This window comes from Rhinatrema bivittatum, chromosome 4 (assembly GCF_901001135.1).
Source record: "Rhinatrema bivittatum chromosome 4, aRhiBiv1.1, whole genome shotgun sequence".
In the NCBI taxonomy this organism is placed as follows: Eukaryota; Metazoa; Chordata; class Amphibia; order Gymnophiona; family Rhinatrematidae; genus Rhinatrema; species Rhinatrema bivittatum.
In genome coordinates this window covers 251,928,810-251,950,270 of record NC_042618.1, presented here as the reverse complement: position 1 = coordinate 251,950,270, position 21,461 = coordinate 251,928,810, and the positions used below count along the sequence as shown (strand labels likewise).

The following is a 21,461-nucleotide window of genomic DNA, read 5'->3' as shown; positions in this document are numbered from 1 at the left end:
CCCTGCAGCATTAGTGGTCATGTTCTTTCATCACTGGTGGGGATTGGTCTCGGTAGTCAGGGCTCTGGCTATTACCATAAGTTCTCAGTGTATGCAATGTAATTTGTACAAAGCTTACAAAGGCTTAGTCATCACACCTGCACACCTAAAGCACCCCCTGGGCCTCTTCTTGCAAATCCAAATTGATTTTATCGATTGCCTTTATGTCAAAATTACAAGGATGCACTAACAATGATTTGCTGTTTCTCAGAGTGGGGAGAGGCTTTCCTAGTAGTGAAGGCAGATGCTATCTCAGTAGCTAAGATTCTGCTGAGAGAATTTATTCCAAAATATGGAATTCCAGAGTCAATTGATAGTGATCAAGGGACACACTTTGTTAAAGACATAGTAGTATCGTTAAGTAAGGCGTTAGGCATCTCTCTCAGATTCCACACCCCCTTACCAACCCCAAGCCTCTGCCCTTATAGAAAATTTCAATGGCAGGCTAAAAACTAAACTGGGCATTATCATGGCTGCAATAAATTTAACTTGGCTATAGGCTCTCTCTTTAGCCCTAATGGCCCTGTGGGCATCACCTCATTCCAAGACAGGGCTTACCCCATTTGAGATAGTCACTGAACAACCAATGGCTATTGGTCCAATACCGAAACCCTCCACTGTCCTCATATTTTTCCAGGGAGAATATTTAAACCATTATTTGTTTATGTTGCAGAAAGTTCTGACTTCACACTGGCAAAAAGTACGAGCATCTTTTCCTCCAGTAGACCCTGTGCCTACTGACAGTGTGCAACCAGGTGATTTTGTTTTTCTGAGGATTTTCCGACAAAAGAACTCCTTGGCTCTCAGATGAAGGGGCCCCTATCAGGTACTTTTAACCTCACATTCTGCAGTAAAATTGGAAGGACACCCTACTTGGCTACATCTTTCCCACTGTAAAAAGGCTTACAGTACTACAACTACAGGAAACTCCTGAACATAGAACTCTCTCTCACGAGGCTGTGGAACAGACATGATCTTGCTTTTGCTTCTGATTCATTTATTTATTTGTTGATTTTTATATCCCGACATTCGTCGGCACATCATGCCGGTTTACATTGGAACAAATTAACAAGAGAATGAAATACAACAAACAGGGAGGGGGAAGGGGAGCAGCAATGAAGGAGGAGAGAGGACAGCAGTAGGAAGGATAGAGAAAGAGATTTTATAGGAACATTCGAAATATAAATTAACAATAAACAATATATGTACAAGTGGATATTTGGAAAAAAATTAAATTAACAATAGACAATATATGTACAGGTGGGCTGGTAGGTACCAGACCACTAAAGTCAGTGAAAGGGATAGAAGGGGGGCGGGGAGGGAGGGAGGGACAGGGAAGGATAAGCTAAGGGTGGAGGAGGGGAACTAATAATACAGTATTTAGGAGTCTTTGCTAGGGGGAAGAAACACTATTTTGGAGACTTTGCTTGGTGGGGGGAAGAAAAGGGGAGAAAGAGGAGAGGCAGATAGAGGAGGGGATGGTGAGAGGGCTGAGGGGTTAGAGTGCAAGCTAAGTTTGGTCAACATCTGGATACGCTAATGTAAAGAGCCATGTTTTGAGCCTTTTTTTAAATTTAGAAAGGTTAGGTTCTAGGTGGAGGGCCGTGTGCAGGGTGTTCCATAGGGAAGGGCCAGCAATGGAGAAAGCCCTTTCTCTGGTTGAGGTGTAGTGAGCAGTTTTTAGGGAGGGGGTGTATAGAATTCCAGCAAGGTTGGATCTGGAGGGGCGGGTTGATGATCGGAAAAGTGGTGCATTCTCGAGCCAAGTGTGATTTTGATTGTACAATAGATTGTGGAGAATGGTGAGTGTTTTGTATTTTATGCGGGAGGCTATAGATAACCAGTAGAGATCTTTTAGGATAGGGGTAATGTGATCAGATTTACATGTGTTTGTGAGAATTCTGGCCATGGCATTCTGTAATAGTTGGAGGGGTTTGATAATAGAGAGAGGGAGGCCCAGAAATAAAGAATTGCAATAGTCCAGTTTAGTTAAGATAGTTGCCTGCAGGACTGTGCGGAGGTCTTGGGTATATAGCAGGGGTTTAAGTTTCTTTAGGATGTGCAATTTGAAAAAGCCTGTTTTTATGGTATTGTGGATGTGAGATTTGAAATTTAAAAGTTGGTCAAGATAGACACCGAGATATCTCACATTTGCACTCTGCAGAGGCATGGCCCTATCTGGGGCCCCATGTAAAGACTTATCTGGCCTATACTAAAACACTGCAGAAATCCTTGAATCTTTCAGATTGCTGGCTATGTTATCATCCACAGCCGGATGGCTCTGGGTTTGTTCCTATACCTTTTAATGAATCCTCCATCCTCAATCGGGATACTTATATCGCACCTACTGCTGTCTCTCTTACCCATGCTAACCCTTATGCCCTAACCCTGTGCACCAAACAGGCAGGGTGGTGTTTTCAGCTGGAGGGTGCCACACCTTGGGCAAACTGTACCGATACTATGACTGTCACATATAAAAAGGGTTACTACTGTGTGGTGAAATATCGTTTGTCTGCACGATGGAGCTTTGTGCATGAATGCTTCAACAGGACTTTACCTCGTCGTGACTACAGCAAAAGCAGCCAGCCAGTCCATGCGATTCACCAGCTGTGCCCTATGGAGGCTGAGAAAAGGATCTGGGGAACCTGCTCTACTGGCTATGGACGCAACCTCGTGTGTACTGGGAACTATACTCATGATGAGTACACCCCTTCCCCCATATTTCTGCTTGCCAAAGCTTATATTGAAGCGCAAGGCTGTTCTGTGTTGGGCCTTCCTGTTGTGACCGGAGGGAACATATCAAAAATCTACTTCACCACCTCTGAGGTAAGAGTAAATGACAGCAGGCTATTAGTTTATAATACCTCAGGACTATGGTTCTTTGCACCGTGGGGAGCAGTAAAGACTATTTCCTTTAATACTACTGCTCAGTTTTCATTTGGATACATTGTACCATTGTTTTCTCTAAACAAGCATCACCAGAACTGGTTTACCCCTAAGAGAAGGCGCAGGTCACTATTTGATTTCCAGATGGACAGTGATCCCTTTCATCGTGTTTTGAGGACTTTTTTCCTGGTTTAGGAGTTTTTGAACTTGAAATTCTTTAAAAAAAATTTTCTGCCACTGTGGAAGTCACAATGAATGAGACAATGAAGATTATGGGACTAATGCAACAAGAGATTAAGTCTCTTAAAGAAATAGTTTTAGATAATCGTATGGCGCTAGGTTATTAATAATACTTATAACAATAATAGTATTCCTTTTTATTCTGTGTGTATCTGTATGTTATGTAAAAAAAGTATTCCTAAAATAATGGTCTCAGCCATACTTGCAGTGCCCCAGAATGTATCCTTAGATGAAGAATTTAATAGGTTATGCACTATGAGTAAAAATATAGTAGACATTTCAGACAAGCACTGCCCCCTGGACCAAAAGGAGGGACTGTGATAATACAATTTATTAGGGGCATCTGTTTAGTGGAAATTTACCAGAAAGTTTCAAGACCTAGCAGTGCCTCCTGGAACCTGTCTCTGAAACTGTCTCACACTTAGATAAAGAAAGACGAATGTATCTCTTTGTAGGTTTAGGCAACACAATGAAGAGTTATAAAAATTGCATGTCTTCAAGGTCAGTTAGAGTTCTCAGGATGTTTAGGAATGTAATGTCAGCAAATGTTTTTCACCTTGTGAACTTAAATCAAAGGAATGCTGTTGTAATGACCTGGGCAAAAGTGTATTTAAGAAAAGACAATTGGATACCTGATTAAGTCAGTCTCTCAAACTTAGGAGCTGACTTAATCAGGCTTTGATCATTAGAAATACACTGTCTCCGTTGTCCTCGTGTCCTTGGTAAACATCTACATTGCATAACTCAAAAATTATCCAACTAAATGAAGATTTGGGCACTTAGACTAGTTTCTAGTCAGCTAAGGGGAATTTAGCCAGATGGGTCTGGGGCATTCCAGGAGCGTAACTGGAATGCCCCAGATCCTTAGTTAGCTGGCTAAGTTGTCCAGCTAACTCCTATATTCAGTGTTAGCCAGTAGAGATGTGAATCGGAACTGATATCGGATCCGATTCTGGTTCCGATTCACATCTATAGAGATGTGAATCGGAACTGAAATCGGATCCGATTCTGGTTCCGATTCACATCTCTATTAGCCAGTAACGTCTGATTTATCCTGCTAACTTTGCTATTTGGACAGTGACTGAATATGGACCTTATGTTTTATTTACATAGCACCGGATCTTTTTTGTTTTGTTTTTTTTAATCAATTTGCACTCTATATAAGCATTAAAGAGCATAAAATGACCTTTAAATTGAGCTAGCTATTAATGCTTGGTCTATAACTAATTCCTCCCTGTGGGCTTGCTAACATGTGAATTCCAACTCGGGGGGGGGGGGGGGGGGGGTGAGAGATCTTCAAATAAAACCGTACTCCAATACTGTACCACAATATTTTCATGGAAAACCAATTGTTACCTACTATGTACAGCTGTGGGGACCTCACTGAATAATTCCCAAAACAAAGATATTTGTGAGTCTTAGCTCAGTGATTATATTCAAACTATAAGAACTTGCACACTTTGCTTAAAATACACTTCTAGCTGCACTCCCCCTCAAGGGATGTAAAAATCCATGTTAATTCTTTCAAACCCTGGGTTCCCAAGGAGAAAGTATTCATGCCACTGCATAAGAAAATTAAAGATGTCTGATGCACTGTCAAATCCACAAAATTTTTGTTTCACTTGAAAACCAGCACAGAACCACCTCCTGTAGCTTGTTGCATTACAATAGGGTAAGGTTTCAGGGATTAGTGGAAAGGAGTTCTGTGCTTCTGGACTGAACAAACCATTTCCCTCTCCCCGGTCAAAGGAGGATCTCCTTGACTGTGGAGATATACATGGGTGGAGAGAGACTGTCAGGCAGATGCAATAAAGTGTGTCCAGCCTAGTGCATGGGTTTACTTGTTGGTTGTGTGTGCATTTTGAGTGCACAACAATAGCATCCGATGCAGCAAGCAGATTAGCGTGACTAAAATGTGCTCCCTAACCAAAGCATATTGAATAGTGCCCATCGCATTTAAATTGCATGGAAACTAAGACATTAGCTATTACTGCCAGATGCAAGAAAGTGTACCCAAAGGCTGGGTGCCCAACGTACATTTTTTTTACACTGGAAAATTAACTCCAGCTCTGGAGGTAGAGTAAAGTTTACTTGTAGTCAAGGGCTCATAAGAAACCCAAAAAATGTGGTCTTCTGTGTTGCAATAAATGTGCCCCTTGTAGAGTAGGTTTGTTTAGAGAGATTAGTATAAGATTTAATTATTTGGGGTTAGAACAAAAAATATAAAAATGTATATAGGAATTACTGGCCCGGAGCATGATGATTAACTAAAGGACACCTTAAAAAACCGTGGGGCATTCCTTTCCTTTTGGTAAAGGACAAGCATTGCAGATTTCTGTAACTTCATGTAAGTGATGCACGTTTGGTAGGAATACACAATTTACACATCCTTGTGTCTTATGCAATATAGTTTTGAGTGCCAGAAACGCACATTTCTTCCTAGTGTGCCATTTTTGTATGCCACTTTGATTTCTTTCTCATTAGAAAATTGCATCGGGAGAACAGGAGATGTAGATGCGTGTGCGTTAGGAAAATGGGCGCTCAATATGAACACTCTTTTTTGCACATGTTATTGCATCGGCCTGAGAGTGGGGGGGGGGGGGGGGAGAAGGGGGAAGAGACAGATATTTGGGTTTGATCTAAACTGGTTTGCTTATCCCCAGTATAAAGAAGCACAGTCCCCACTGTCTGGTACATATAACAACAGTGCAGAATAAGGTTCGTTCTTACATGTCCACATGCTCGACAGTGATGCCTGCGCCTGGTTAGTGCATTGAAAGGCTCTTTGCATTTCATACACATGGTTACTTCATTATCACGGATCCACCTTGGCGCTCTCTTTCCAAGTTCAGCAGTCTAAAAGTAAGAAAACAAATTGTGACATATGTTTTGCAATGGAAATAAGACTTCTATCATTAAGAACTGGAATTTTTTTGTATGAGCTTAGCTAGTCACACCTTCATAGGTTAGAAAAACAAAATGTGTGATTCAGTTAAAAAAAACAAACACCACACCCAGGAAGGTGGGTCAGAACAACTAATTGAGTTGCTGGTGACCTTGAGGATTATTTATTTATTTTTATATTCAAACTAGTATATCACATCGGTTTACAAAATAAACAGGATTGCTTACAAAAGGCATCTTAACAGTTTCCTATGATAGGGCATAAAGAAAGCATAGTTGGAAAAATAGGTGGAGGGAGAATCATATGGTGTGACAAATTTTTTGACTTGAGTAGTCTTAGGTGGAAAGGAAGATAACATGTTAACTTATCAATATACAGGAGATATTCACATTAGATCTAGTCATTTATCAATTTTGTCAGGATAGTCAAGAGCTGGGCAAAGACAAGTGTACCATTTCCTAACAGAATACACTATGGGAGCATGGTTGTTTTAGAGGGGAGGTATGGTGGTTATTGTAGGCCTGGCTGGGTTTACCCGAAGGCTTTTCGGAAAAGCCATGTCTTTAGTTTTTTCTTAAAAGTTTGTATCAGGGGTTCCATTCTTAGCTCAGTCGGTAGATTGTTCCATAGGATGGGTCCCGCCAAAGATAGTGCACATTCCCAGATTGTGATCAGGTGTGCTGATTTTGGGGAATGGGTTGGAAAACGACCATTGTTTGAGGTCCGTAGGCTCCTTTGAGGTGTCTGAAAGTGCAAAGTAGCATTGAACCAGTCTATATTCTCGTTGTAAAGTGTTTTATGGATGAGAGTCAGGGCTTTGTATTGGATTCGGTATAGGATCGGTAGCCAATGTAGCTCTTGGTGTATTGGGGTTATATGATCCGATTTTTTACTGTTTGTGATCATTCTTGCAGCTGCATTTTGTAGTAGTTGCATTGGTCGTAAGGTGGACACTGGGAGGCCTAGAAGAATAGCGTTGCAGTAGTCTAGTTTAGGGAAAAGCACTGCCTGGAATACGGTAGTCCTGATTGTAAAGGAGTGGTTTAAGTTTTTTTAGTACTTGAAATTTGTAGTAACCATCTTTTATCACGGTGTTAATGTATTTTTTTTAAATTAAACTCGCTATCTAGGAGAATTCCTAGGTCTTCTACTGATGAAACAATTTGGTTCTGTATTGGATACATTTTGCAATCGGGGTTGGATGCTGCTGTAAGTTTATTACTAATATATAGCATTTCCATTTTGTTATGGTTTAGCGAAAGGGACATCTGTGTTAGTTGCTGTTTTAATGCTGTTAAGTGGGTAATCCAGCATTTTAAAGTATTTTCAAGTGTGTCCTTTATAGGGAGCAAAATTTGTACGTAGTGAGAGAGGCCTAGTCCAGTCAGTAATTTACAGAGGGGTAACATGTATATGTTAAACAATGTGGATGATAAAGATGAGTCCTATGGGATGCCGGATGGCAGGGGTATTTGCTTAGATTCTGTGTGGTCAATCCTAACTTTATATGATCTGTCTGACAGGTAAGATTTAAACCAGTTAATAGTGCTGTCACTTAGTCCAGTTTCTCAATCCATTCAGCAGACTTTTATGATTGATGGTGTCGAACGCTGCAGAGATGTCTAGTAGGATTAGTAGGTAGGATTGGCCAAAGTCAAGGCCTCTGAGGATAGTGTCGGAGAGGGAGAGTAGTAATGTTTCAGTGCTGAAGAATTTCCTAAATCCATGTTGTGCTGGGAAAAGTATATTATGGTTTTCTAGGTGTTCGGATAGTTGTCTATTAACCACTTTTTCTAAGATTTTGGCCAAGAATGGAAGGTTAGAAATGAGTCTGAAATTGGCAAGAATGGACTCATCTAGTTGTGGTTTAAGGATTGGTTTGACTACAGCGCATTTCAACTTTTCTGGGAAAATGCCTTGGTCTAGAGAGAGATTCACTATGTCGGCTAAGGGTCTAGCAATGATGTTAGATGTTTGTTTCAAAATTTTGATTGGAATGGTGTCAAGGGGATGTGAGGCAGGATTCATTTTTCGACTGATTATTTCAATTTCAGTTGAGGCTACATTTTTAAAGTGGGCCCATTTAAGATTCAGTTTGCTTAGTAGTTGTATGGTTTCCTCGCTTGAAGTTGTATTCATTATGTTTAGGTTTGTTATCTTATCACTGAAATATTTTGCAAATTCTTCACATACATTTGCTTAGTTAGTGTGAGGTGGTGACTTGAGAGTGGGCTGCGTGAGGTCTTTGACGTAGGCAAAGAGGACTCTGCGATTGAATTGGTAATCGTGTATTTTCTTTGCACAGAATTCTCGTTTTTCCTTATCAATATCTGTTCTGTAGATATAAAGAATGGTTCTGTATTTGTCTTTGAGGTAGGGAATAGGGTTTCTTCTCCAATTATTTTTGGCTGTTCTTAGTATACGTTTGATCTTTTTTTTTTTTTTAAACTCTGGGGTGTACCAGGGGGCTTTATGCTTCGTGGATGATTTGATTTCTTTCCTGATTAGTGAGCATTTATTTATTGCTATTTCTGAGGTAATGGTGGTCCAGGAATTTACAGCAGCGTTTATGTCAATTTTGTTTAGGGATTTTAGTGCATCAGGTAAGGTTTCAGTTATTTCATCAATGGAGCAAAGTTTGTTGAATTCAATCTGTTTGTAGGGATTGTTTGAGTTGTTGCAGCTGTTTTCCAGATATAGTTTGGTTTTTATTAGTTTGTGGTCTGACCATGGAATTGCAGTGGCTGTGGGTGGCTTATTATCGTAGATTGTCTCATTAATAAAAATTAGGTTGAGGGTATGGCCTGATCTTTGGGTGGGAGGTTTTATTATTTGTCTGAATCCAATCGCAGTCATAGTATCCAGTAGGAGTTCGCTGGTGGGTGAGAGGGGTGTTTTATCAAGGTGCAGATTGAAGTTGCCCAAGATAATTGCAGGGGAGTGTTGCAACCGTCCCTTCCCGTCTGCTTCACTCCACCTACCTTTCTTTCTTTGCACCTCCTCTCGCTATGGATGGACGCCTGGCTGCCGCAGCATCTACCTGCCATCCTCTCCGGCATCCCCGGACCGGCTTGGGCGCTGCCTCCTGCCATCCTCCGCTGGTACCTTAGGGCGCATGCACCACGCGGCCCTCACTCTTATTTCCTACTTGGCGCGAAATCTCAGGGGCGTCCCCCTGTGATGACGTCATGCTGCCTGGATATTTAAAGCCTACGATGTTTGCTAGCCTTTGAGTTAGCAAAGGGGTATCTTACAGATGGGATTTGCTCTCTGAACCCAGCTACTTTGCCTCTCCAATCTTCCATTGGACTCCTAACGCTAATGGGGTACCCGCTCCTCGGGGGCCTCACTTGCTTTTCAGGTCGCTATCAGGAAACCGGTACTCGCTCCTCGAGGGCCCATGTTCCCTGACTCACTGCCTGCTCCTACCTTCTCTTCTGCCTGGAAGGATTCGCTATCTTCAGCATCAGTGAGTACTACCATCTTCACCTCAGAGCTGTTCCCTGGAACCAGGTACTCGCTCCTCGAGGGCCTGCCTCCGTTCCAGCCCTAGTTCCATCTCCTACGTGGAACCGCTGTGTGAGTACATTACCTTCAAGCCTCTCAGCTCTCAGGGATCAGGTACTCGTTTCTCGAGGGCCTGCTCTCCCTATCCTGGGGTTCTCCATACTGGGGCTTTGTGCATATTCCACTGTACTCATTATTCTCAGTTCTTTCCACTACAGCAATGCTACCGGAAGAGTCGCTGTTCCAGCGCCTGAGGGATACTAGCCCAGCCGAGCTACTTCTGCTGCTCAACACTGCCACCTCTGGTGGCTTCACCACATTGTCTAATAAAAGATCAATCTGTGTTTGTGTGTCCTAAGCTGAGCCTGACCTGTGGCCCCTCACGGGACTTCCCCCTGTGGGCGTGGTCAGCTGCCACAGTGTCCAAGGGTCCACCCAAACCTCACAAATTATTTATTTTATTTTTATTTTTTATGTACCAACATTCGATCAGAGATATCACATTGGTTTCCCAAGGTCACAAGGAGTGACAGCAGGAATTGATTCCTGGTCTCCTGGTTTGTAGTCTGCTGCTCTAACCACTAGGCTATTCCTCCTCCCCATTATAACAGGGAGCTCATGTTTACATTATTGGTGATGGTTTCAATTAGTGGGGACATGTGATCCAGAAGCCCTGGAGGGGCGTATATTAGCAGTAGTTGTAATTTCTTTGACTTAAAGAATCCTATTTCAAGGGGTGGTGGTACATTGATAGTGTGCATTTTGAATTTAAAATTTTTTAGGGCTAAGAATAGTAGGCCACCTTCTTTTTTGTTTGGCCTGGGGATAGAGTAGATGTAGATTGTTTTAGGTAGTTGATTGGTTAATGCGACATCAGAGTTGTGCATGATAACTTGCCTGCCTGGTGCAAAGGTAGTGGACCACACTCATCACCTAGGTAGGATTTTAGTGCTGGCTGTTGTGATAGGTGAGAAGTGTAGAGGGAGATTCTGATGATCAAATTTACAGTTTTGAATATGAGACTTGACATCCAGCGCCTCCAGGACTGAATTGCAGCAGGCTACCTTCAAAGGGACACTCTAAAGAGGATTACCCCTTTTAAAGTCCTTTTGGGAGCCATTGTGATGATTTGATATTTTAGGTTATTTAGCTATTGGAACATAGGCTGAGAGGAAGTAAATGGGCTTCTAGATTTTAGTATTTATGCGGGGATACGGTTTGATGAGATTTGGAGTTTCATTTTGAAATTGATGACTTTTTGTATGCTGATGTAGATTATATTTTTATGCTGTTATAATGGTTATATTTTGCTGATACTTGTTACAACTGCTGTGGATTTTGGAAAAGGGTAGTATATAAAAATGAAACAGAATAGGGTGGAATTCTCATGGTTCTACTTGCAGGATTTCCAAAACAGGCTGCTCTGGAGTCAATTTGTGGATGAGAATGGGGGAGAGGACCTATACCAACAAGATGGGTTCCAGCTTAATTAGAATGGAACCTAGCTGTTGGCACTAACAATTAAAAAGAACAGTTTTTAAACTAGTCCTAAGGGAAAGCCAACAGTTGCAGAGATGCGCATAGTTCAGAATGAAGTATTTCTAAAGCAGGAAAAATAGAGAAGATATGGAAGAAACTGAGGCAGATCAGGTTATTATTAATGCAAAATTACAAAATCCCTGAAATAGCTGGTGCAGTATGCCCATAGACATGAAAGAATACATTTAAAGGGCAATTTTCAAAGCCAATTATTCATGTAAAATGGTCTGTTTGAAAATTGTCCTTCTCTACTCAGCTATAAGAACACATGGACTTCCACAGTGCACGTACTTTTAGCCAGGTTAAAAAAAAAAAGCATTTCCAGGGGGGTGTGCAGGTTTGGGGAGGAATGCAGCATGCATACCTGGGGATTTTCAAAAGCATGCATGTTAATTTTATCTTTTTATCTCTTCACCCACGTTAATAGCAGGTTCAAAGCATATGCACTTTTATTCAGAATGGAAGAGAGAATAAAACTGAGAATATCATAATGCCTTTGTAAAAGTGCATGGTGTGACCACACCTTGTAGTTCTTGTTTCCCCATCCCAATAAAGGTATAGGAGAACTGGAACAGCTACACAGAAAGGCAACAAAAATGATAAAGGGTATAGAAAGGATACCTTATAAGGAAAGGCTAATCAGGTTAGAGCCCTTCAGCTTGGAGAAAATAACTCCTGACTGAGGATATGACAGAAGATTATAAAATCTCAGGTACAAACTTACAGATCGATACAGTAAAGTGCGGCCGCGGTTACCCTGCTCCTAACTCGCCTTCACTCACTTTCCGGCCGCGTTAGCCCTTCCCGCGATACACTATCCCCTTTAACTCATCCCTATCGCCTCTTAACATCCCCGGGTGCCCCCTTCCGCCTGCGGCATGTATATTAAATGTAAACGAGCGAATTAGCTATTCCCTCCCATACAGTAACGCGCGCCCCGACTATCGCTTTTTTACCCTGCCGTTTTGCTGCCCGTTTACCCTGCTAACTTACCGCCTACCCTTACCCCAGGGTTAGAGGCAGGGGTAAGGGTAGACGGCAAACTTTCCCCCAGCCCCCGCTCACCTGCCCTGGCCGCGTCCGGTCTCCGGTGCAGCCCCAGTCCTGTCCCCTCCTCCCGAAGCAAAAAAAAAAAAAACCCCCGAAAAAAAAGTAGCAAGAGAGCGAGGGGAGAGACGGGCAATCCTACGCTCGGGCCTGCCAGTCCCTTGTTCTCTCCTCCCGAAGCAAGGCGCGAAAAGCAGCCTTGCTCCGGGAGGAGGGGCAGTTTAAAGCAACGAAGCGACTTACTTTTGCAGCCCCCCCACCCCCCTCCGGACATCGGCGATGACCGCGGCTCCTGCCTCCAGCCCCCAGCTGTCAGACAGACGCATCGCACATGGGAAAGCGGCCCCTATGCGTGCAATTGGCTGCTCAAGACGTGATGTCACATGCCGTGACACCAAACGTCATGACGTCACGTCTTGAGCAGCCAATTGCACGCATAGGGGCCGCTTTCCCACATGCGATGCGTCTGTCTGACAGCTGGGGGCTGGAGCCGCGGTCGTCGCCGATGTCCGGAGGGGGGGGCTGCAAAAGTAAGTCGCTTCGTCGCTTTAAACTGCCCCCCCCCCCTCCTCCCGGAGCAAGGTTGCTTTTCGCGCCCTGCTTCGGGAAGAGAGGAGAAGGGACTAGCAGGCCCGAGCCTAGGATTGCCCGTCTCTCCCCTCGCTCTCTTGCTACTTTTTCGTTTGTTTTTTTTTTGCTTCGGGAGGAGGGGACAGGACTGGGGCTGCACCGGAGACCAGACGTGGCCAGGGCAGGTGAGCGGGGGCTGGGGGAAAGTTTGCTGAGCATCGGAGAACATAACTGTCCACTTCCTGGTACCTGTCATTTCAAATGTCATTTGAAATGACATTTGAAATGACAGATACCAGCGTGGCCGTGAAGCATTTCGCCCGCACACCCAGGATACTGTATAGGCGCTCTATACAGTAAAATGGGTTGCGCAGGCCTAACCTTCGCCTAACGCTTCGCAGACGCGGCATGCATTTGCATGCAATTTGAAGAGAGTATCGAGCGGTAGGTGAAGAGAACTATGCGTGCGGGGAACAAGGGTGCACCTGGCACTGCCGCACTCTTTCTAACGCGGCATAACTGTATCGACCTGTTAGATTGTAAACCCTCTGGGGATAGGGAAATACCTAGAGTCCCTGAATGTAATCCACTTTGAAGCACAAAAAAAGTGTGAAAATCGGAATATAAATAAGTAAATAAAATAAAAACAAACAAGTAAATAGGGAAGTTATTTACCCTTTTATGTAGTTCTAGCACTAGGGATCACTCCATTACACTAACTGGAAGTAGATTTAAAACAAATTTAACAAAGTATTTATTTCAGTCAGTGCACAAACGAGCTGTGGAATTTGTTGCTGGAGGATGTGGTCAAGGCCAATAGTATAGCTGAGTTTAGAAAATGATTGGACAAAGCTTCAGGCAAACAGGTTAATAAACAATTGCTAGTCAGGAAGGCTTGGAGTATGCAACCTCATACTGCTGGACAATGAGCGTGAACAACAGTGAATAGATCTCCCCATTAGGATCTGTTGGGTTCTTCTTCTAAGTGATCTAGATTGGCCATTGTTGGAAACAGGATGCTGGACTTGATGGACCACTAGTCTGACTCAGTACGGCACTTCTTATATTGATCACAATCACAGTGAATATAAATATAACCTACACTCAATACACAGCAAAATCAGATAGTGTAAGTGAAGAATATCCCCAAGAGGAAACTATAATGAAGTCTTTTCACTTATAGGATGAAAATCCTGTCCTGACACGTCTTGATGCGGGCGGTGACCAAAATCATTTGGGAGAAAGGTCAAAGGAAAATATTCTCTTTTTATTTTTTTTAAGTTAATAGTCAATATATCTAGATGCATATTGTAATGCCATGCCAGCCATGGTTCCTACTTTGCAGTTGGTGCACTTTTCCAGCTAGGCTCCAGGATGTCATCTTCCCCACCACTGCCAACCCTGACACTGCTGCTGGCTTGCTCTCCCCTAGGCGCAAACGTGCTCTCCAAATGCTTAAGGGGCCCTTGGTGGAAACATCTCTGCTGTGCATCATGATGACATCAGCAAGCCGGAGGGGATTTAAAGCCTACCTCACACCAGTCAGATGCCTCAGCAACAGGTCCCTCTGCCTGCAGTCTGTGTTGCTCATTCCTGCCTGGCTCCAGATCTGCCTTGTCTCTGTTCTAGTACTGCTCCTGCCTTGCTTCTGCTCTTCTCTGCCTCTCCTTGTACTCCCCTGCCTCCTCTTTTTCCTCCTTCTTGGACTGCCTCTTGGATCTTGATCATTGCCTGGATACCAACACTGCCTGATCTCCAACAACCCTGACATTGGCCTGGTTATTGACTACCTTTCTGTTCTCCATGGGACCTTCACCTAAATTCTGCCAACCTCCAAAATCAAGGACTCAACCTGTGGGGGAAAAGGCTGTACAAGTAAAGTGAAGAATGGCGTCCGTAGCGTCTCCTTGCCGCACCCTCCAGCTTCCCCGGAGCGGCTCTGGTGTGGCGTCCCGCCATATTGACCTGAGGCCTACTAGGGTGCGCGCACACACATGCCTCACGTCTTGTAGCAGTATTGGCGCGAACCTCGGGGGTGTCCCCCTCGAGTAACGTCACTGCTTCCATATTCAAAAGGTTGCCCATTTGCTGACTCTTGCCGAGTTAGCACCAGATTGGATTTGTTCTGGTCTGAAGCTGCTCTGCTGCTTCTATACTGCTGGAAGCCACCTTCACCCTCCGGGGTTCTACTAAGCTGGGTACCCGCTCCTCGGGGGCCCTTTGCTTATTTCCAGGTGCCTATCCTATATACAGGTACTCGCTCCTCGAGGGCCTGTATGTCTATCCTGGTGCCTGCTACCAATTCTTCAACCTACTGGAACCCTACCTATCTACAGAGAGTGAGTACAACTTCTCCCAGTCTGTCCATCTACAGCTCCTCGCTGCTCATCTGCATCGGGCCCTACACCACCATTGTGGAACGGGTCTCCTCTGCCAAGGATTACAGACTGTTAATACCTATCCTCTCTCAACTGCTCATTGGGAACTCTATCTACTTAGCTACCAGGGAGTGTGTTATAACATCTGCCAGTCTGTCTCTCCTACAGTGCCTTACTGGACATCTGCATTGGGGCCTTACATCACCATTGTGGGATGGGTCTCCTACACCAAGGATCACAGACTGTTGCTATCTAATCTACTCTCTACTGCCACCTCTGGTGGACCACACTAGCTGTATAATAAAAGATATATTCTCTGTGTTTGTGCATCTGAATCTAGCCCGGTGCTTCAGTTCCCTATGGGGCTCCTCCCCGTGAGATACCATCACTGTTGCCCCTGAGAATCCACCAGACACCTCGATATCGTAACAGTGTGTGCATGTTCTCCCAGTACTTAAGGAGTCCTTGGCGGGAACAGCTCCACGGCACATCATGAAGACATCAGCACGCTGGGGCGCTTTAAATGCCTACCTTGAACCACTCAGATGCTTCAGCAACAGGTTCCTTTGCTGTGCCAAGCTGCCTGCAATGCACATTGCTCTTTTTCTTGTTCCTTTTCCTGCCTGCCTTGTTCCAGACTTGCCTTGCCTCTGTTCCAGTCCTGCTCCTACCTTCCCTGTCCTTCTCAGCCTCTCCTTATCCTCCCCTGGCCTAGTTTTCTGCCTCCCTTCATTCCCAGACTGCCCCTTGGATCTTGACCATTGCTTGAATACTGACACTGTCTGATCTCTGTCTGCCCTTAGCATTGCATGGATACTGACGCTGCCTGACCTTGGCCTGGTTTTTGACTCCACCTGTCCGCTCTCCACGGGACCTAAGTCCTGCCGGCCTCTGTACCAGCCTCTTACCCTGCTCAATCTGCAGGGTAAGAGGCTGGTACAGGTGAAGCCCAGCCTCCGTCCCTATCTGAGTGAGTCTTGCTACTGTGGATGAGGCCCAGCTGATTCACCAGCCAGGCAGCACCAAATCTACCATAGCTGAAGGGCTCAAACTCTGTGACCTAGAGTTGAATTATAATGCATGTCTTCCAACATGAGCTGTGTTTTGTCACTAGGTTGGCATTGGGGACGACAAATGCAATGGATAAACTTCAAAAGATAATTTAAACTAAGTTAAGCAGCATCATAAGAGATCTTTTTTATATTCATTCACACTTTCAGAAATGCATTTTCTTGGAATATGAGAGGATGTCGAACTGGCCATTCTGGCTTACAAGCAAACTCATTAGGAGGATTTGCAAAGCCTATGTCAGCATTCTTCAGACCTGGCTCAATGGCCCAATATCAACTGTGCGCACTGCCATACAGAAAACCATGGTCCAGGGCCTGACTCCTGCTCCTCAGGCTTGCAGTAGCTGATAATGCTAGAGGTGGTGTTTACAAAATTCCAAGAAAAAGAAGTTCCAGGTATCATACAACTACAGGAAAAATTCAGGGTACATGGATACCAGGTTCCAAAAGATTGTCTGTGGTAACCTATCAAAGACTCTCTCTGAGATGGTTGGCTTATGAAGGGATGAGAGCATAATCTAAGCAGAGGAAAACTCTGGTGGCTATAAATAAAGACCTGAGGAGCTTTCAACCCACCTCCCATTCTTAATCAGAATTGGCAAGATTGGGGTAGAAACCAAAGAAATAACAGAAAGATGAGCCAGATTAAAAACAATGAGGTCCAAACTGAGTAAGTTGGGGAGCGGGATAGTTATCCGGTTTAAGTCATCCAATTAATTTTACTCGGAAATTCAAGCGGAATATAACCAGATGTGCATTCTGCTGAATATACCTGGCTAAAGTCAAAGTTACCTGGATAACATTATCTGGATAACTTTAGGACAGCCTTCTAGCATGGCCAGACTTACCTGGATAACTTTATCCATATAGCACTAACTGGCTAAAGTGAAGCCCCATCACTGCCTTTTTTCAATCCGGCTACATTTTTTGCTGGTAATAAATTACATGGATAAAATTTAAATGGAGAGCAGGAAAAAATTTTGAAGACAAAGATCTGTCAGGGTAACTCTCAAGTAAACCAAACAAATCTTTTGAATATGGACCCCCCCCTATAGTGAAGAAAAAGCCACAAGAGACCAACTCATTGCAAACAGTAAAACATGACAAATGTTGCACATACCGTCAAAACAATGTGCTTATATTATCTGTGCTGTAGATAAAACTTCTAGTATACAGCAAAAATGTGGCAGGGGAACCAAAATACAATATGAGCATTAAATTCTTAGCGGAGCTTACAGAAACTTCAGTAGGGGCATCTTCAGATTCCTTTGCAATGGCATTTTTGAATGTTTCATTCCTCTGTTGAAAAGCTTCTATGGTATTATGAAAAGCCTGAAACAGAGAAAAAAAAAAGCTTTATGATTCCAGTCAACTGGAATAAAACTGAAATGCAATCTTAAAGCCATATGGTGCAGTGGTAATCAATTTGTTATAACTTATGCACTTCAGCATATTGGAGAAATTACTTACCTGATAATTTCGTTTTCCTTAGTGTAGACAGATGGACTCAGGACCAATGGGTATAGTGTACTCCTGATAGCAGATGGGAGACACAGTCAGATTTCAAAGCTGATGTCAGCCTACATATACCCGTGAGCATGCTCAGCTCTTCAGTATTCTCCTCGAAAAGCCAGTGTGGATATATGTTGCTTAATACTTGATTACCCTTGATTGACCTTGAACTGGTTCAACTGATTATATATAAATAAAATTTTAAACTGGAGACCACCAGTGCACTGAAAAATGCCTACACCTGGGCAACTGCGGTGTCTTGGATTAGAGGTAGACCGTGGTTTACCATTACTTGCTCAGTCTTGAGATTTGATATCTGAGGTTCTCTATTTCTGGAGCAGCCATGGGTGGGATGCTGAGTCCATCTGTCTACACTAAGGAAAACGAAATTATCAGGTAATTTCTCCATTCCCTAGCGTGTAGCTAGATGGACTCAGGACCAATGGGATGTACAAAAGCTACTCCCCTACAGGGTGGGAGGCTGCCTGTGGCCCACTTAGTGCTGCCCTAGGTAAGCTGTGTCCTCCCTGGCCTGAACATCCAGGCAGTAGAACCTGGAGAAGGTGTGTAGGGAGGACCATGTCGCCGCCCGTCAGATCTCGGCTGGCGAAAGTGGCTTGGTTTCTGCCCAGGAGATTGCCTGGGCCTTTGTAGAATGCACCTTGACCTGTAGAGGTAATGGTTTTCCTGCCTCTATGTATGCCGCATTAATTACTTCGTTGATCCAGTGGGCTATGGTCGCCCGCAATGCCACTTCCCCTTGTTCCTTCCCGCTGGGAAGAATGAACAGGCGATCAGTTTTGCGCACAGGTCCCGATCTTTTCGGATATATGACTAGGAGTCTGCCGACATTTAGATGGCGAAGGAGGCGGAGTCTTCAGAGTCCTTATATTCATCTGAAGATGGTCTCGAAATGGTTTGGTTCACGTGAAACTGGGAAACCACTTTTGGAAAGACAAAGGAGACTGTGCGCAGTTGTATGGTTCTAGGCATGAGCCTAGGGACAGTTCCCGACAGGATAGTGCCTGAGTTCAGAGATGCAATGAGCTGAAGTACCAAGGATGCTGCCTTCAAGAGGCGTGGTGGCAGACCACGAGTTGATCTGCAGGAAGTCACGTCTAGGTAGAGATACCATAGAGGTGCCGGCCACTTTAGGGGTGGTCGGAGTTTAACCCCTTTCCGGGAGTGGGACACATCTGGATGAGTTGCTAGTCTGATGCCGTCTACTTCGGCACTGAAGCCGGTCAGTGTGGTAAGTTGGAGCTTGAGGGAGTTGAATGCCAACCCCTTCTTCATACCGTCCTGCAGGAACTCCAGGATCATGAATTATTGGCTGTCCGCGAGAGAATCCCACGGTTCTTACACCAGGCTTTGGATACTCTCCAGATCCTTATGTAAGACAGGCATGTGGAGACCTTGCGCGCTGGAAGCAGAGTGTCCATCATGGTCTTGTGTAACTATGATTCTTCAGGCTGGGCGTCTCAAGGGTCAGGCCATAAGAAATAATCGAGACGAACCAAAGTGGAGGATCGGGCCCTGCTGGTTGAGATCCCTGTGTGGAGGTAGGCACAGAGGGTTCCCTGCAAGTAGTCTTCACATGTCTGCGTACCATGGTCATCATCGTCAATCAGGGGCGACTAGTAAACTAGTCCCCTGTGGTGCTCTATCTTGTGGATGACTCTGCCCAGTGGTGGCCATGGGAAAGTGTGCAATAGGCCTTCCTGTGATTAGGTTTGGACAAGAGCGTCAAGTCACCAGGGTTGTGGTTCTCGTCTGTGACTGAAGAACCTGGGAACTCGGGCATTGAGCCGGGTTGCCAGTAGATCCAAAGCTGGGAGGCCCCAACTATTTACTATCAGTCGGAGGGCTGTGGTCGACAGCGTCCATTTCGCCAGGTCTAGGCTCTCTCTGCTGGAGTAGTCTGCTGAGACATTATCTTTTCCCATGGATTGGGAGGCAGAGATCCCTCGTAGGTTTATCTCCGGCCCTGTCAAGAGAGGGTCTATCTCCATAGACACATGCCGGCTCTTGGTTCCTCCCTGGCGGTTGATGTAAGCCACTGTTAGAACATAAGAACATGCCATACTGGGTCAGACCAAGGGTCCATCAAGCCCAGCATCCTGTTTCCAACAGTAGCCAATCCAGGCCATAAGAACCTGGCAAGTACCCAAAAACTAAGTCTATTCCATGTTACCGTTGCTAGTAATAGCAATAGCTGTCCGACATTATTCTGATTGACTCGCCACGGAGTCTGTGTCTGAATCGCAGGCATACTAGACTGACTGCTCGAGCTTCCAGGCGGATTATGTTCCATTCCGCCTCTTTCTTGTTCCCTTGTCCCTGGACCATCAGTTCCTCGCAGGCTCGCAAGATCAGGGTTGGATGAGAGCGTCGAGATTTAACTCTAAAATGGTTTACGTCTTTTTTAGAAAACAGGGCCTTTGCAGTGAAAATAAATAATAGTATATCAGAGACTATACCTTTAACCACAGGAGTTCCCCAGGGTTCAGCATCGTCAGCTACACTGTTCAATGTTTACTTGCTTCCATTATGCCATTTATTGACAGGTCTTGGTTTGATTTATTTTGTATATGCTGATGATAATCAGATTCTGATCCAGATTGAGAAAGATTTAGACACGACTTTCAAATTAATCAAAATGTATCTAGAAATAATTCGACAGTTGCTGACGCAACTGAAACTCATTTTAAACCTAGATAAAACTGTTTTATTGTTTTAGATAGGAAAAAGATGTATGACGAACCAAATTTAATCCTGAATACTGATAACAAAAACATGAAGATAGAAAATGTAACTAGAAACTTAGGGGCGGATTTTAAGAGCCCTGCTCGCGCGCCGGTGCGCCTATTTTACATAGGCCTGCGGGCGCGCCCAGAGCCCCGGGACTCGCGTAAGTCCCGGGGTTTTCCGAGGGGGGCGTGTCGGGGGCGGGGCTGAGCGGCACGCCGTTTTCGGGGCGGGACGCGGCGTTTCGAGGGTGGGCCTGGGGGCGTGGTTTTGGCCCAGGGCGGTCTGGGGGCGTGGCTGCGCCCTCCGGAACCGACTCCGGGTTGCGTCTAGGCGCGCCAGCGGGCTGCTGGCGCACGGGGATTTACTTCTCCCTCTGGGAGGCGAAAATCTACCCCTTAGGTTTTTATATAGATACAGAATTAAATTGTCAAGCACATATTTCAAAGAAAGTAAAAGAAGGATTTGGAAAACTAATGATGTTGAGACGTCTTAAACCATTATTATCACAAGAAAATTTCAGAACGATACTACAAGTGATGAAATTTACGGGAATAGACTACTGTAATTTGATGTTACTTGGGCTACCAAAAGTTATATTACACCCCATACAGATTCTGCAGAATGCTGCGGCTCGTATCCTTACTGGCACGAGAAAAAGGGATCATATAACACCAGTTTTGAAGGGTTTGCACTGGTTACCAATAGAACAGAGAATAATTTTCAAAGTATTATGTATTATTCATAAAATTTTATATGGAGAAATGACAGACTGGTTGAATACTACAATAAGGTTACGTGTGCCTCAACGAGAACTGAGATCATCTAATAAGGGTTTACTTACAATTCCTAATATCAGATCAGCCCACTTGTATGAAGTAAGAGAGCATGCCATATCAATTGTAGGTCCAAAATACTGGAACTTGCCACTGGAACTGAGGATACAACCGGATAAGAGACTATTTCGTAAAGGACTAAAAACATGGCTGTTCCAGCAAGCGTATGCAGATGAGAAATAAG

General features: G+C 44.3%; 1 protein-coding gene across 1 annotated transcript in view; it reads right to left on the bottom strand.

Annotated features, from left to right (window-relative positions):
• Nucleotides 1-21,461, bottom strand: part of FGD4 (FYVE, RhoGEF and PH domain containing 4) — a 494,296-nt gene that overhangs the window by 21,626 nt on the left and 451,209 nt on the right. The window contains 2 exon segments of the mRNA XM_029600028.1: nucleotides 5,896-6,021; nucleotides 17,418-17,513. Of these exon segments, the coding sequence (XP_029455888.1) occupies nucleotides 5,896-6,021; nucleotides 17,418-17,513 (222 nt within the window).